General features: G+C 36.3%; 1 protein-coding gene across 1 annotated transcript; it reads left to right on the top strand.

The window, feature by feature from the left end:
* The first annotated feature begins 2,736 nt into the window (after positions 1-2,736).
* On the top strand, positions 2,737-13,454 carry LOC107559008 (FH2 domain-containing protein 1-like). Its single transcript, XM_016242714.1, has 12 exons — positions 2,737-2,894; positions 3,725-4,090; positions 6,307-6,368; positions 7,437-7,539; positions 7,731-7,816; positions 8,033-8,133; positions 9,358-9,428; positions 9,572-9,679; positions 9,780-9,850; positions 10,314-10,431; positions 10,643-10,807; positions 11,617-13,454. The coding sequence occupies exons 2-12, from the start codon at positions 3,764-3,766 to the stop codon at positions 12,688-12,690; spliced, it is 2,286 nt and encodes a 761-aa protein (XP_016098200.1). The 5' UTR covers positions 2,737-2,894; positions 3,725-3,763; the 3' UTR covers positions 12,691-13,454.
* The last annotated feature ends 1,568 nt before the right edge of the window (positions 13,455-15,022 follow it).

The following is a 15,022-nucleotide window of genomic DNA, read 5'->3' as shown; positions in this document are numbered from 1 at the left end:
TGTATATATATATATATATATATATATATATATATATATATATATATATATATATATATATATATATATATTCATTATATAGTCCAGTACTATATATATATTTCCCCACAAATGTGTAATTTTTCCAATCAAATGTGTAGTAAAATGTACATTGCTCTGAAGTCTAGTCACAGTTGATTATCATGAGTCAGGTCAAATCACAGTTGGGTCCCCTGAGTCAACTAAAGTCACAGTAGGGATGCACCACTGGTGTCTGCACGCACAGCTGGTATCCCCAAACCCACTCACTCTAACCCTTCGATTCATGAACTCATCCCCCTGTCTGCAGCACTTTTCATATGGGGGGTTGCTTTATGGTGTATCTGGGCTGCGTACTCCACCGCCGATTTGCTAGAGGCAGCAGCACCAGCTACAACATCTCCAGAGGTGGCGGCTTATGCAGGAGGTCGTCTGGGAGGCCGTCTATGAACTCTCTGTCTGTCTTGTTCCGGCCAAGGAGGCCGTTACTGAACTCTCTGCCTTTCTGTTCCGGCCAAGGAGGTCGTCTGGGAACTCTCTGTCTGTCCTGTCACGGCTATAGAGGCCGTTTACGAACTCCCTGCTTGTCCTGTCATGCCCAGAACAGAACCATACCACCAAACCAAACTTTATGCTAAGTATCTATCATCTATCAAATTAAGCGTTAGCATTAGTTCTGGCTGGTCACGTGAGTCAAGCTTGCATCAGCTGATTCTCAGCTGATCACATCTACCTATAGGAATACTGTCACGAATTCGGTCCATGGACTTCCATTTATTCACCACCAGAGGTCACCCTTTCCATTACATTGACTCTCGCACAACACAAACTGTTGCATAGCACCCCGGACTACATATCCCATCATTCATTGCACGGTTTGCACACTGCACTGACTGCACTCATTGCACACGGCTGTTTCTTATCACCTCACTCACTATATAACACCCACTCAAACCACCATTCTCTACTGAGTATTGTTTAGCCTGTACCCCATTCCGAGTCTCTGTGTTTTCCTTGTTTTGCCTTGCCTGTTTTTGCGGGTTCTGTTCTTTGCCTGTTTTCCTGGATTTTCCCTCTCGTCTCGCCCCTGTGATTCTGTCTGCCGATCGGTGACCTACGCTAGCCCTAGGACTATTCTTGTGTTTTTGCCCGCCATATACCTGTTTGCCATTGTTCGACCCTGCCTGTTATACCACGTCTCTTGAATAAAAGCTTGCAGATGGATCCACACGTCTCACGTCTCGTCAGCCCCGTCACAGGTAAGTGTTGATGATTTTATGGTTGGTTGCAGGGCCGGTGTTAGGCCTAATATTATCACCCAAACAAACAAAAATAATTCTTAACCAGTGGAAATCGTTACAGTGTTTTCTATCGCAATAAGCGCTTGCGTTCAGTCAATAAAAATCGAATGTAGTTCTTAATTTGTTTGAGAACTGAGAAAGACCATTCCATTAATAGGTGCGGCGACGTGACCACATAATAACCACTTCGGGAGTACATTATTTCTATAATAATTTTAACGGCCTGGAGTCACAACCACACATCAAGACATTGTTCAGATGATTTGTTTCAAGACATTTGACATGTTTCCGTGTTTAACTAATTTTTTACGCAAATTTTTTGACGCAAATTCCAACCCGTAATTTTAGAGCTAATAACAGAAGCTTGGGCCATTGATATGCAGTCTAATACGTTTATTAGAGAGAGAGAGAGATTAAAGGGATAGTTCACCCAAAAATTTAAATTCTGTCATTTACTCACCCTCAATAGTTCCAAACCCGTATAAATTTCTTTGTTCTGCCAAACAGAAAGGGAGATATTTTGAAGAAAATTTGTAACCAGACTGTTTTGGGGCACCATTGACTTCCATAGTAGGAGAAAAAAATACTATGGAAGTCAATGGTGCCCCAGAACTGCTCTGTTTCCCACATTCTTCAGAATATCTTCCTTTACTTGAGGGTGAGTAAATGATGACAGAATTTTCATTTTTGGGTGAACTATCCCTTTAAGCGCGTGTGAATATGTGCGTCTCAGCAGCAGTATGGATTAATAGCGAATCTTTAAGTTAAACTGCTTCAAGAACCTCCCAACTGTAATGTAGCTTTTCAGCTGCAAACTATTTTATTGATAAATTCGCGGGGCAGCGCTGACAAGAAGTTTCTGTTCGCGTGTGTGCGCGAGTGTGTGTCTGTACTGTGTGCATCTGTGAGAGAGACTGGGAGAAAGAAAGCATGATTTTCGTAGCCTAGGCTACATAAAAAAAGGTGGAAGACATGGACATCGTTTGTCATTTTTTTTTACCCTATTGTTATATTGATTTGCTCAATGTCTTCTGGGGGTTTGGTTCTTTTGTTGTAGATAGCCCATAGTATAACAAATATTAGATATATCTTCATTGTGTTTGGACCCCCCTGGACGAGCGACCATAGGCACGTGCCTAGAATGCCTATGAGTAAATCTGGCCCTGGTTGGTTGTAGCACCTGATGGTTTTACAGGCTATGGTTTTACACTATAGGTTTGGCTCCGTAATTCAGGGTAAACCCATTATATTTTGCCCATTGAAATATTAACCCGTGTGAAACTGCGGTTAAATGTTAAATTGGGTGAATGCCCATTTATATGGTTCTTTCTGAAATTTGAACGGTGACACGGGAATTACATCTGAAACATGCGCTGACGAGTTCTGGGCGTGAGCTACAGGTAAGAGCAGATGATTGCAACATCACTCTTCCGCTGAACGGCTGGCTATGCAGTAACCAACAGTCCCGTGTGACAGTAACGTGGAGCATGTTTTTCCCGTTTGGAGTATATAGCCAAAGTAATTTCGTCAGATAATAGTTTCTTTTGGGGGACGTCTGGATACCTCTCAAAACGAGTAAGTTAATCATTTCTACGAATTAAAAATACAAAGCTACCATAAAATACAATGGACATGGACAATCAAGTCAAGGACTAGGTTACTGTAATAGTATACAGTACCATTTAAGTAGTAGGCCTATTGCATTGGTTTGGTAATCAAAATGTTTGTATATATATGAGGGTACCAAACTATTACCAGCAATGAACTGTGGTTTAAAAAAATGGTACTGAGATATTTTTTTGAAAGCTTTAAAAAGATTCTACAGATAAATATATTGGTGGAACTCTCTCTCTCTCTAGTCTATATATGTATACAGACTAGAGAGAGAGAGAGAATTCCACCATCCATATATATATATATATATATAATATAGACCAAAGAGAGAGAATTCCACCATTATATTTATCTGTAGAATCTTTTTAAAGCTTTCAAAAAAATATCTCGGTACCATTTTTTTAAACCACAGTTCATTGCTGGTAATAGTTTGGTACCCTCATATATATATATACAAACATTTTGATTACCAAACCAATGCAATAGGCCAACTACTTAAATGGTACTGTATACTATTACAGTAACCTAGTCCTTGACTTGATTGACCATGTGTGTGTGTGTGTGTGTGTATATATATATATATAGTAAGGGTTAATTCCACCATTATATCTACAAAAAGTCTGTATTTTTCACTGTCATAGTTTTGTTAGTTATGTATTCACCATTGCTTATTAGTTTCTTGGTTAACTTCCCTATCTACACTAATTCTTCCCTTTTCAGCTAAATGACAGCATATATTAACATAGAGACACAGTTTCCATATGGTTTCTTTTTCTGGCTTTTCTTTAAAGGGATGATGCAGCAGTATCTTTGCAAGTGACATCCAAATCATGATACCACCCCCACCGCCGCCACCACCACCACCTAATGCCCCACCTCCCCCTCCTCCTCCACCCCCTGCCCTCTTCTCCGGTGGAAGCCCGTTTACCAGAGGGCCGACACGGGCCTCTAAAATGCGTAATTTTAATTGGGAGGCCATACCTAAGGACACTGTGCTTGGCAAACATAACATATGGACAGCTGAGAAGAACAGTGAGTTTGAGTTGGACACCAAAGGTATGGAAGAGCTATTCAGCCGCAATGACCAGAAACAGGTCCAGGTCACAAACCGCTGCAGTGTACGCCAGTCCCCGAGCCATGCCTCAGGACCGGAAATGGTGAGTTCAGGTAGAATGTGCCAGAAAATTTGTTTTGTACCTGCAAGCTTACAGTAAATGGGTGTTTCCAGACTCACTTCATCAGAGAGATCTGCATATGCTTACATCAAGCTTGTCACTGGGGTCGGGTCAGTGACTGTCCCCGACAGTCTGTAATAGAAATTACTTTTAGTTAGTTGTAACCTCACTTAACTTCTGTTTATTTTAGGCTCTGTAATTGTTACTGTAGAAGTGATTACAGAGCTGAAGGTTATTCAAGCATCATATATTCTCATGCTGCATGCAGGAGGTGTCATAATTGCTAGTTTTGCATAAACCGTTTCTCTCTGGTCACTTATCTTTCACATAGTGTACTATCAGAGTATTACTATCTAAAGCTACTTCTACCTGATCTAACCCTTTAATTTAGTCTTTTTGTACAACCCAGTGGATTTAGGTTGATTTGGTGATGTTAAATTATATTTTGAACTTGAATAAAATGTTAATGTAACATTTAATATAAATTGTTTTATATATATATATATATATAACTATTCTGTTGTGACTGAATCAAACTGACTTCCTTATACTCTATCCATAAAACTAATTGTGAATGCATAGATTAGATAAAATAATAATAATAAAGATAAAACTGATTAAGGAAACAATTGCATGTTATTACTTTTTATAGTGTAAATTATGCATGCTATTGTGGACCAATTACTATTTTTGTCATAATTTTACTCTTTGGTAAGTTTAATTCATTGCATAATAAATTCAGCAAAAGGTGGCTATGACATTCTGTCAGAGAACATCTGTTTAAAAACTGGCTTAACTTCTGCCAAAGTCACATAATACAGAACTAATTGGTAACTAATATCAGATAGATAATGGAAAAAAGGGAAGTTTACCAAAAGGAAATTTAAAGGAACACTCCATTATTTTTGAAAATAGGCTCATTTTCCAACTCCCCTAGAGTTAAACAGTTGAGTTTTACCATTTTCGAATCCATTCAGCCGATCTCTAGGTCTGGCGGTAGCACTTTTAGCTGCAGCTTCATTGAATCTGATTAGACCATTAGCATCTCGCTCAAAAATGACCAAAGAGTTTCTATATTTTTCCTATTTAAAACTTGACTCTTCTGTAGTTACATCGTGTACTAAGACCGACGGAAAATGAAAAGTTGCGATTTTCTAGGCCGATATGGCTAGGAACTATACTCTCATTCCGGTGTAATAATCAAGGAACTTTGCTGCTGCACCCATGGTACGGCAGCAAAGTTCCTTGATTATTACGCCGGAATGAGAGTATAGTTCCTAGCCATATCGGCCTAGAAAATCGCAACTTTTCATTTTCCGTCGGTCTTAGTACACGATGTAACTACAGAAGAGTCAAGTTTTAAATAGAAAAAATATTGAAGCTTTTTGGTCATTTTTGAGCGAGATGCTAACGGTCTAATCAGATTCAATGATCTATGCTAAGCTACAGCTAAAAGTGCTACCGCCAGACCCGGAGATCGGCTGAATGGATTCGAAAACGGTAAAACTCAACTGTTTAACTCTAGGGGAGTTGGAAAATGAGTTTATTTTCAAAAACAGTGGAGTGTTCCTTTAACAGTCTGATGTCAAATTGGGACTGGTGTGTTTTCCAGAAAAATCCCATGTGATTGTTTTTCAGCTAGTCTTTTAGAAAGATTTGACATTTTTAGTGTTGTAATCATGATTTGTCATGCAATGGCCCACAGCCAGAAAAAAAACATCCTAGTAACTATATTTGATGTAACTTTCTCTTGCAAATAATAAAAGACAATGCTGTGTCATTTATAGACGCCACTCGACTATGTTTGTCCTTTGATCTGAACTCTTTTTAAAGGTGGAGTGATTTCTTCTTTTCTGTAAGTGTTTACATAAGGTGGACTCCACTAATATTGAATAGCTTTCATTTCAAAAACACTGTGATGCAGAACATCTAATTTTACAACAGTTGAATCACATCATCACAACGTTCCGGTGATTATTCTTAATGCAAGAAATTAATAGGCAGGGTTGTTGTTGTTCATAAATCATAATTAGTTTTTCATAGCTCATAAATAATTAAACACATTAGGGTGGAGTAACTACTTGGTACAATCTGTTTACATGTTAATTATGTAATATACATAAAAAAAACAATCAGTCTGAAAGCTGTCATTGTCAAACGTTGTCCATACAGTATAATGACATTTTTTCCCTTGCCAGGTGACCATCCTCAACTCCAAGAAGAACATGAACATTGGTATCTTCCTCAAGCAGTTCAAAAGGTGAGTGTATCACGAAAGAGTATTTAGAAAAGCTCTTCATTTCGTCAGCAGATGTTTGGGTGGAAACGCACAGTAGTCATACGATAGATTGCTCACATGTCTCTGCAAGCCAAATGAATTTTTTTCTGACAACATCAGACACCTTTTCTACCAGACTACAAGCATGAAGATAAGATGGGGTTTGCATTATTTACATCATCAGTGGTTCCCTTAATCATGCAGTGTTTCTCCTCAGATACTGATCAGTTGATTGTGACAGTTTAACTTAGACTGAAGTTACATTAGAATGAACACATACATTTTTTAGTGCTAGAGCTTGTGATACCAGTTTGGTTTGCTTGTGTATCTCTAAAAAAGCAAGATTGGGCTTGTCTAGTCCCGGTATTTTTTTAGTAAGAACAAGGTGAAGTATGACTCAGTGTGGAAGTCCATATGTTGGCCACTTCCTCTATACTGTTGTTACGGATGTGTCATTTGTCATTTTTGAGTTTTACAATGTTATCAGGCTATTTAAAGATGAAGTGTGTCTGTTCCACTAGCAGTGAAAGTATGAATTGATTTCATACAAGTTTCTCAGACATTTCCAACAGCTGCCATTTGATGGACAAACGGGTAGTCCCACCCCCAAGCACATGCCATTGGTTAAGTCACTTTTGCCGTGTTGGGCCTCTCAAACAAATGGAGCAATGTTGACACGCCATATAATAGCAGTGTTTACACTACTGGAAAATTAACCTTCAAATATCTTTGTTGTCACTGCACATTAAACTGGAATAGGAGAGAGTATTTTAAGAATTGTATTTTAAAATAAAATGATAATGTTTTATGCAGCTATTTCATTTGAATTACAAGCCTGAAAAAAAATCATGTATGATGCATACAATTCCATTTTATTTTATTTTATTTTATTTTATCTGCCTTACATTTCATAAGGAAGACTGGGGTTTTATATAGTGATATTAGGAGGGATCCAATTCCATTTAATCTCTGGAAAATCTGAGATTTTGTAACTCTTGAGATAGTCTGTGGAGGTCTTGATCAGTAATTCTACCACATCTTTCTCCATAGGTCAGTGAGTGGAATGATTGATGACATTATCAACTGTAGAGGAGAAAGATTTGGTACTGGGAAACTGAAGGAGTTGTGCAAACTACTGCCAGAGGATGGAGAGGTGGGTGTAATATATGGATCCGGGCCTTAGTTACACTTGTTGAGCAATTCCAAGGTTTTGATAGTGTGCCAATGGCATTTGAATAAACGTTTGTGTTTTATGCAGCACTTTCATTTGAATTTCAAAATGAAATTTCATTTGGTTTGACCTAAAATCTTACTGTTATGTATTGTGTTTCTTCATTTCATTAGGTGCGTCAGCTTCTTGATTTTAAAGGAGACTATTCAACTCTCTCCGAGGCAGATCGGTTCATGGTACAACTTGTCAAAGTTCCTTGGTGGGTGTATACAGCCACACAAAGACAAACACACACTTACACAACTGTACACAGAGCACCTTCGATACAAAGTAATTTGCACAGTACTGTTCATGTTTTATCTCCACTGCCAGGCATTGATTATCAATACAAGACATTGGGTTTGCAGGTCACTGAAAATTACTCTAAATGTAAGTGAACTTTATGATTTTATTTCTTTGTTTGTTCTTCCTCTAGCTATGAGGAACGGTTGAACAGTTTAGTACTCAAAGAGGAATTCTCACATTTTATGGATGAAGTGAATCACTCTGTTGCAGTCATGACCTCTGCTGGACAAGGTAAGATTTAGATCATCTTCTATTTCCTATAAGTCAATCTTCTTCCCTTTTTTGAAGCAGGGAAGTTACACTTTGTTTCCTGTAATTGTTTATTATTTATATATATATATATATATGTAATTTATAATTATTATATGTACTTAATAATAATAATGTTTTATATATATTGTGTATGTATGTATGTATATGTATATGTGTGTGTATATATATATATATATATATATATATATATATATATATGTATATATATATATTGTATATATGTGTGTGTGTGTGTATGGTTGTTCATACACATATATGTAGTTTATTTTTATTTTTTTGGTGTTTGGCTTAGTGTTATGTTAGAATCATTATTATACTCTTATACCTTTTGTTCTTTAATATTTTGAATTGTTTTTAGCTTTATTTTTTGTTTTTCATTTAAATGTTAAGTTTTGAAATTTTGTTGTATGCATTTGTCATTTTTATTTAATTTCTTTATTTTTAAAATGTGTATAAGTAGTATTTATAACGTTTTAGCTTTTAGTTTTGGATCTGTTTTTAGTTGTTTTAATACTACAATTGATTGCTTCTGTTGTCCTCATTTGTAAGTCGCTTTGGATAAAAGCGTCTGCTAAATGACTAAATAAATAAAAATATATATGAAAAACATTAACATTTTTAAATTAATTATCTAATTAATTGCAAATTAATAACACATCAAATTTGGCTCAGAAATTTCCCCAAAAGAAATTGAAAAAGTAGCTTAAGAAACTTTTTAGATTTGTTTTTAGCTAATATGGATTTTCATTTTCAGATTTTTTATTAATATGGGAATATTTGTGAATCTTTTATCATTTAATGTATCATTAATGAAATGATACTTTAAATAAGAAACTAAAACTGGCAGTAGGTGGCGGTAAATGTCTTAACGAAAAAGTTGAGTAAATTACCTAGGGTGCGTTAATTGCATAAAAAAATTTTAATCTCATTATTTTTCATAATGAATTAATTAGCCTAACACGTTAAATCGACAGCCCTAATATATATATATATATCACCTATAAAAGCACTGTCATACTGAATGTTCATCCTATTTATGTAATTCCTTAGAGCATGACTAAGTTTATAGGTTTGATTGCCCGGAAATTTAAAAATGTGCTTTGTTTATTAGTGCAACTGCATGCCTGTGACTATGTTTGATTTATTTTATTTCACCTGACCCATGTATGAAACTATTTCCAGAGCTGTTGGAATGTGCTGATCTACATTCAGTCATTCGATTGGTCTTGAAGACAGGGAACTACATGAACTCTGTGAGTATAATCATGCCACTGTATCTAGTTACGCTTGCTAACAATGAGCAAAGTCGGTCAACCTCAAAACAGCATAATGTGCTGCACTTGTGTGTGTTTACATTGTCATGAGATCCTAATCGTTCTGTCCTCTTTTCCACCAGGGAGGGTACGCTGGCAGCGCAGTGGGTTTCCGGATACCATCTCTTCTCAAACTAGCAGATACCAAAGCCAACAAGCCTGGAATGAACCTCATGCACTATGTTGCGATGGTAGCTATGATGTTTAATATTATACTGTGGTGTCAGAGCCACGTAAGACACACCGCTTTATTTCCATTTTAATTATTTTCGCATGTGCCTGATACCACAGCAAGCTCAGAAGATTGATGCATTGCTGCTGAGGTTCCCAGAGCAACTACAGCATATTGGAGATGCAGCAAGGTAGGCCACACATTGCTGTTTGAAAAATATGGCACTTCCCTGTAATTATTTTATGTGATTAATTTAATTGTAGCTGAATATAAACACACACACACACACGTTACAAAAATCTGGTGATGAAGTTTCAACAATAAAAGCAGCATTTTAACCAGTGTTATTTTAGTATGCTTAATATACTATTATAGTATTTATGAATATTTTGAAAAGCTTTTAATTTTCAGTTTAATATAAGTTTTAGTCATTTTGTCTTGTGCCTTTGTCATTTTTATTAGTTTTTATTTTTTTAAATATTTCTCTTTATCTTTAAAGAGAACTACAACTAACTTACAACTAACTTTTAACTGTTAGTTGCCAAAACAAAATTTCTAATTTTCGTTGAAGTTAAAGTTTTGCATTTAATATTTATAGTTTTGGTTTCAGCTTTATTACAATTTTTAAAAATTGTCTGTCTTCCGCAATACAGGATCCATAAGCAGGAAATCGAATCTGATTTCCAAAAAGAAGTGAGTAAAGTCCAGGTGGCAAAGCAGAATGCTAGTAAACAGCCAGATCTGGAAGAACAGATGAGGGATTTTCTGCAGGTGAGGCCTCAAGACCTATTTAGTTTATCACTGAATATGCAAGTTCTTTTTGTCTAAAGTCTCTAGGTATGGTAACACACTATTGAGTCTTTTGACTGTTGATGTGCTGACATATCGACATCAGAACATTTCCCTGACTGCATGAAATGTTTTTGTTAAATAAGAAGTCAGAAGAGTTTCTACAATTGATCTTTTCTTTGTTCTTTTGTAGAATGCAGACACCAGGTTAACGGAGACTGAGGCAGCGTTCAAAAACCTTTCTGCTGTGTGTGATTCGGTGGCGGAGTATTTCTGTGAGGATCCCACTCAGTTCAAACTAGAGGAGTGTTGCTCCATTTTCTACTCTTTCTGTGAGAAGTTCAAACGAGCAGTTCAGGTAATTGCACCTTCTAAAGAAGCTTTTTTTTTTTTTACAACTAAAGAAATCAATAGTACTTTTGACAAAAATGTTTGAAATGATGTGCAGATACGACAGTTTAAACCTGGAAAGGTTTTAGGATTTTGAAAAATTTCAAACAAAGAAGTTGTTCCATAAAATGAAAAGCAAATACAATATACACTACACTAATTTTGGGGTCAGTGAGATTTTTATTAAGAAAGTTATTATTTAGAAATTAATACTTTTATTCAGCAAGGACACATTAAATTGATCAAAAGTGACAGTAAAGACTTTATCATGTTAAAATGAATTTTTTCACAAAAATATTAAGCAGCACAACGTTTTCCACATTGATAATAATGAGAAATGTTTCTTGATCACCAAATCAGCATATTAAATTTCTTTTTAAAATTGTAATCATTTTTCAGAATATTACTATCTTGCTCTATTTTAGATCAAATAAATGCAGTCTTGGTGAGCATAAAAGAGACCCCAAACTTTTAAACAGTAGTGTAGCTTTTGTATGACGCTGCATAAAAAAGAATATTTGTGCATATGTGCACCTATAACGTCTTTACATTAGGTAATAATAAATAGTAAATATTTATATTAAATATTTGAATAATAAATGTTTTTTGTTATTTATATTTTAGATTACTTTTATGTTTTTTGTTTAGATTATTGTTTAAAAAAAAATTGTTTAGATATTGTCACTTAAAAAAAAAATCCTATTTTTAGTAATGGCTTCCACAGACGTAATGATACGGTATGACCTTATGCCTGTGTCATTTCTCTTCTCCATATAGGAGAATCTTGAACGAGAAATGGTCGAGGTGAAGCGCAGACAGCGAGAGCGTACTCAGATTGCAGCCAAGCGACGTTCCACCGCCACCTGCTCCTCACGAGACAAAGACGTGGAAGGAGTTGCTCTGGAGTCCATCCTACAGAGGTTTAACAGTCGCCAATCCCACCGTAGAGCCGGCACCGGTTCACCCACACGGGGAAATCTTACTGAGACCACTACGCCGGAGAAACGCCCCGCTGACAACAGAGAGGTCAAGAGAGACAGCTGGATCAAAAGGGCCATGCAATCCCCCTTGATCAAGGAGAGCACTGATAAGGATGAGACGCCCAAGCACCCAGAGATTACAATCTCAAGCCCGGTGCAGGAAAGTGCCGATTCCTCAATCAATCAACGTGTCTCTGTATTCACGGTGGAGGAGGAGGAAGATGTCCAGATAGAGAAAGAGGTGCAAAATATGAGAGAGGTGTCACGGAAAGTTTTACAATTCCAGTCCAGTCGAAGTAGCATTTCATCCGGTGAGACCCTGTCACCGATCCTGTCTCCCAGGCAGACGTTCGTCCAGGAAGACAGAAGACAGCTGCTGATTATGACCATAGAAGAAAACACCTCTAAATCCAGCTCTCTGCTGCAGAACGGCCAGATTATCAATCGCCGGCACACAATCGCACTTCCCGAGGCCAGTTGTGAAACTACCAGCCAAGAGGATCTATTCGTGCCTAGTAATCTAAACTCATCTCCGGCTCCCTCTATAGGTGTTATTGGAAAAGGGAAATCTGTGGAATGCGGTATGATTGCCACACTACAAAACTCTACAGAGACTGTTGAAGATTCAGAAACCAAGCCGCTTAATTCTCAAGAGGAATCACAATCTGTTGACTCATCACAATCACAAGCCCAGCCAGAGTTGAAGACAGAAGAGACAGAGCCTAGCTTGAAGTTTAGTACTGGGAAGAGAAATAGCCAAACAATATCATTTAAAAGCACTAAAGAGGGCTTCAGCTTTATGTCTTTATTTAAGCGTTGGCGTGAAAAAGACAAATCAAATGAGCTTGATTCTGACAGTGTGGACCCATGATCTTAAAACAAAAACATGTTTTCTGTTTATTCAGGCATTCATGCCAGGTGTTGTGCTGCGTTTATGGAAAACAAGCTTGGTGCTTTGTCACTGTTTGCTTGTTAAAACAGTGAATGGACATTTATTTATAAAAGGAGAAAAAAATAATGCACATGCAATTACACAGCATCCTAAAAACATAATGAATTCAAAAATCTTGTTGAGATCAGTTGAAAACGAGACATTTTACCTGCAGAGCTCTTTATGCAACACAAGGGGGCAGTACACGACATTTTTCCATGATGATCCAGCTTCTGTAGCTGCAAAAATGAACCAAGACTCGAGAATAATTATCCTCAGTTTAGATGATATACTGACCAATCAAAATAGCTGGTAAACCTGGTTGTTATTCAACACATAAAACCACAAATTGTAACAAAAATATTTTTTCTTTGAAAATAAGTGTACTCTTTGAGTACACAGTCAGAGTGTATTGTCTGATGAATAATTTAAAGTTTTATTATTAGTAGTAGTTTTATTCTATTGACCTGATAGCTTAGCCCATACCACATCATGTTTCTGAAAATTGTCTCTGAATGGTCATTGCAGTCTGAAATTCTCCTTCTTTTGACAGACCAGTCCACAGATCAAAGCACTCGCCTATCCATGATGAAATAGAGAGTTTCATGTAATTTGTGGTTTTCAATGCTCTAAAAATGAAAGAAAGTCTTTTATTTGAGTCATTGCTGGTAAAACCTCTGCATTTGATTTTCAATATAAGATTTTTTTTTTTTAATTAGAGACCATGTTCCAGTTAGGACATAAGTCAAACATACACTAAGATGCTTAAGTGCATTTTTACATGGGTTTTATTTCCCTGTTTTTAGGCCAGCCCTATCCATGATGAAATAGAGAGTTTCATGTAATTTGTGGTTTTCAATGCTCTAAAAATGAAAGAAAGTCTTTTATTTGAGTCATTGCTGGTAAAACCTCTGCATTTGATTTTCAATATAAGATTTTTTTTTTAAATTAGAGACCATGTTCCAGTTAGGACATAAGTCAAACATACACTAAGATGCTTAAGTGCATTTTTACATGGGTTTTATTTCCCTGTTTTTAGGCCAGCTATATTTATCTGTCTGTCTGTGTGTGTGTGTGTGTGTGTGTGTTGTAGATGTGACCACAACAAGATGCTTGTTGATGCAGTTATTCATGGTTGTAAATGTTTTTGTCTGCTGAGCTTACTAATGAGAAGGACATTGAGGCTTAGTTAGGGAGAACAGATAATGTCATAGGGTCCCCATAGGTCTGCATTATTAGGTGGTCTTCTAGACAGCCTGAGACTCTGTGGGGGTGGAGTTTTGGGGGAGGGGGTGTTTGGCTGATGTGTGAGTGAATCATCATCAGTCTCAAAGAACTGAGAATAAAGGGTCAAGCGCTGATTGAATGTCACAACATGCTATGGTTATAGTCCAGTTGATCCTGAAAATGGCTCTTTGGAATGTATAGGACAGGTTTTGGTGGCTTTAAAAAAAGCCTAGGAACTGTGTAATATGTATGATTTCATGCTGTTACAGTACATTTCTAAATGCTGTTTATTTCAGATGCTTGAATTGTTTAGAGATTTCTTTTTAATTTCTTTAAATACACATGAATAAACAGTTTGTACATTTAATAACAGAAATGTTGGAATGATAGGTCTTTATTTCAATACAAAAACACAAAATTATTAAATTATTATTATAAAAACAGAATTTTGATTAACCAAAATGTAATAGTATAGTATAAATACAAATATAAATATGTTAAATATGACATTATTTCATTTGTTTAATTATTATTATTATTATTATATAAAACAAAATGAGCATTACCAGTATTTATTATATTGGTTGGAATTATAATAGAAAATAAATAATATTCTCATTTTCATCACTCAGTTGCAGTTTGTCGATGTGAATAATAGATGTTAAATATTTCATTTTTTGAAGTTATTATTATTATAATACAAATGTATTTTACACAATATTTAATATAAAGTATAAAATAAGAAAATCAGCTGACATTATTATTTATTTATTTGTTTTTGGTAGAGCACACCATATAATGCACATGATAAGCAAATGTGTAATAATGCTCAGTCTATGTCTTAATGTACCGTCTGCTGACGTGGCTCGGGAGACGGTCTGCCTCAGCCATCTGGCTGCCTTAGGCTGGATGCAGTCTCCATAGCAACAACCACTTTCATAATGAAAGCCCAAGACTTCAGTCTTACATCCCCCACCCATCTGTAAACAAAGCCCAGCCCTTGGACTGCAGCCTCATAACCCCACCCACACAGCCTTACTTACTT

This window comes from Sinocyclocheilus grahami, unplaced genomic scaffold (genome assembly GCF_001515645.1).
Source record: "Sinocyclocheilus grahami isolate Dianchi unplaced genomic scaffold, SAMN03320097.WGS_v1.1 scaffold671.1, whole genome shotgun sequence".
NCBI lineage: Eukaryota > Metazoa > Chordata > Actinopteri > Cypriniformes > Cyprinidae > Sinocyclocheilus > Sinocyclocheilus grahami.
This window is presented reverse-complemented; position numbering and strand designations above follow the sequence as displayed.

Excerpts from the sequence above, each read along its gene's own strand:
- LOC107559008 (XM_016242714.1), top strand. The coding sequence starts at position 3,764 with ATGATACCACCCCCACCGCCGCCACCACCACCACCTAATGCCCCACCT. Across the intron at positions 4,091-6,306 it reads ATGCCTCAGGACCGGAAATG|GTGACCATCCTCAACTCCAA; the intron begins GTGAGTTCAGGT and ends TTCCCTTGCCAG. Across the intron at positions 10,432-10,642 it reads AGATGAGGGATTTTCTGCAG|AATGCAGACACCAGGTTAAC; the intron begins GTGAGGCCTCAA and ends GTTCTTTTGTAG.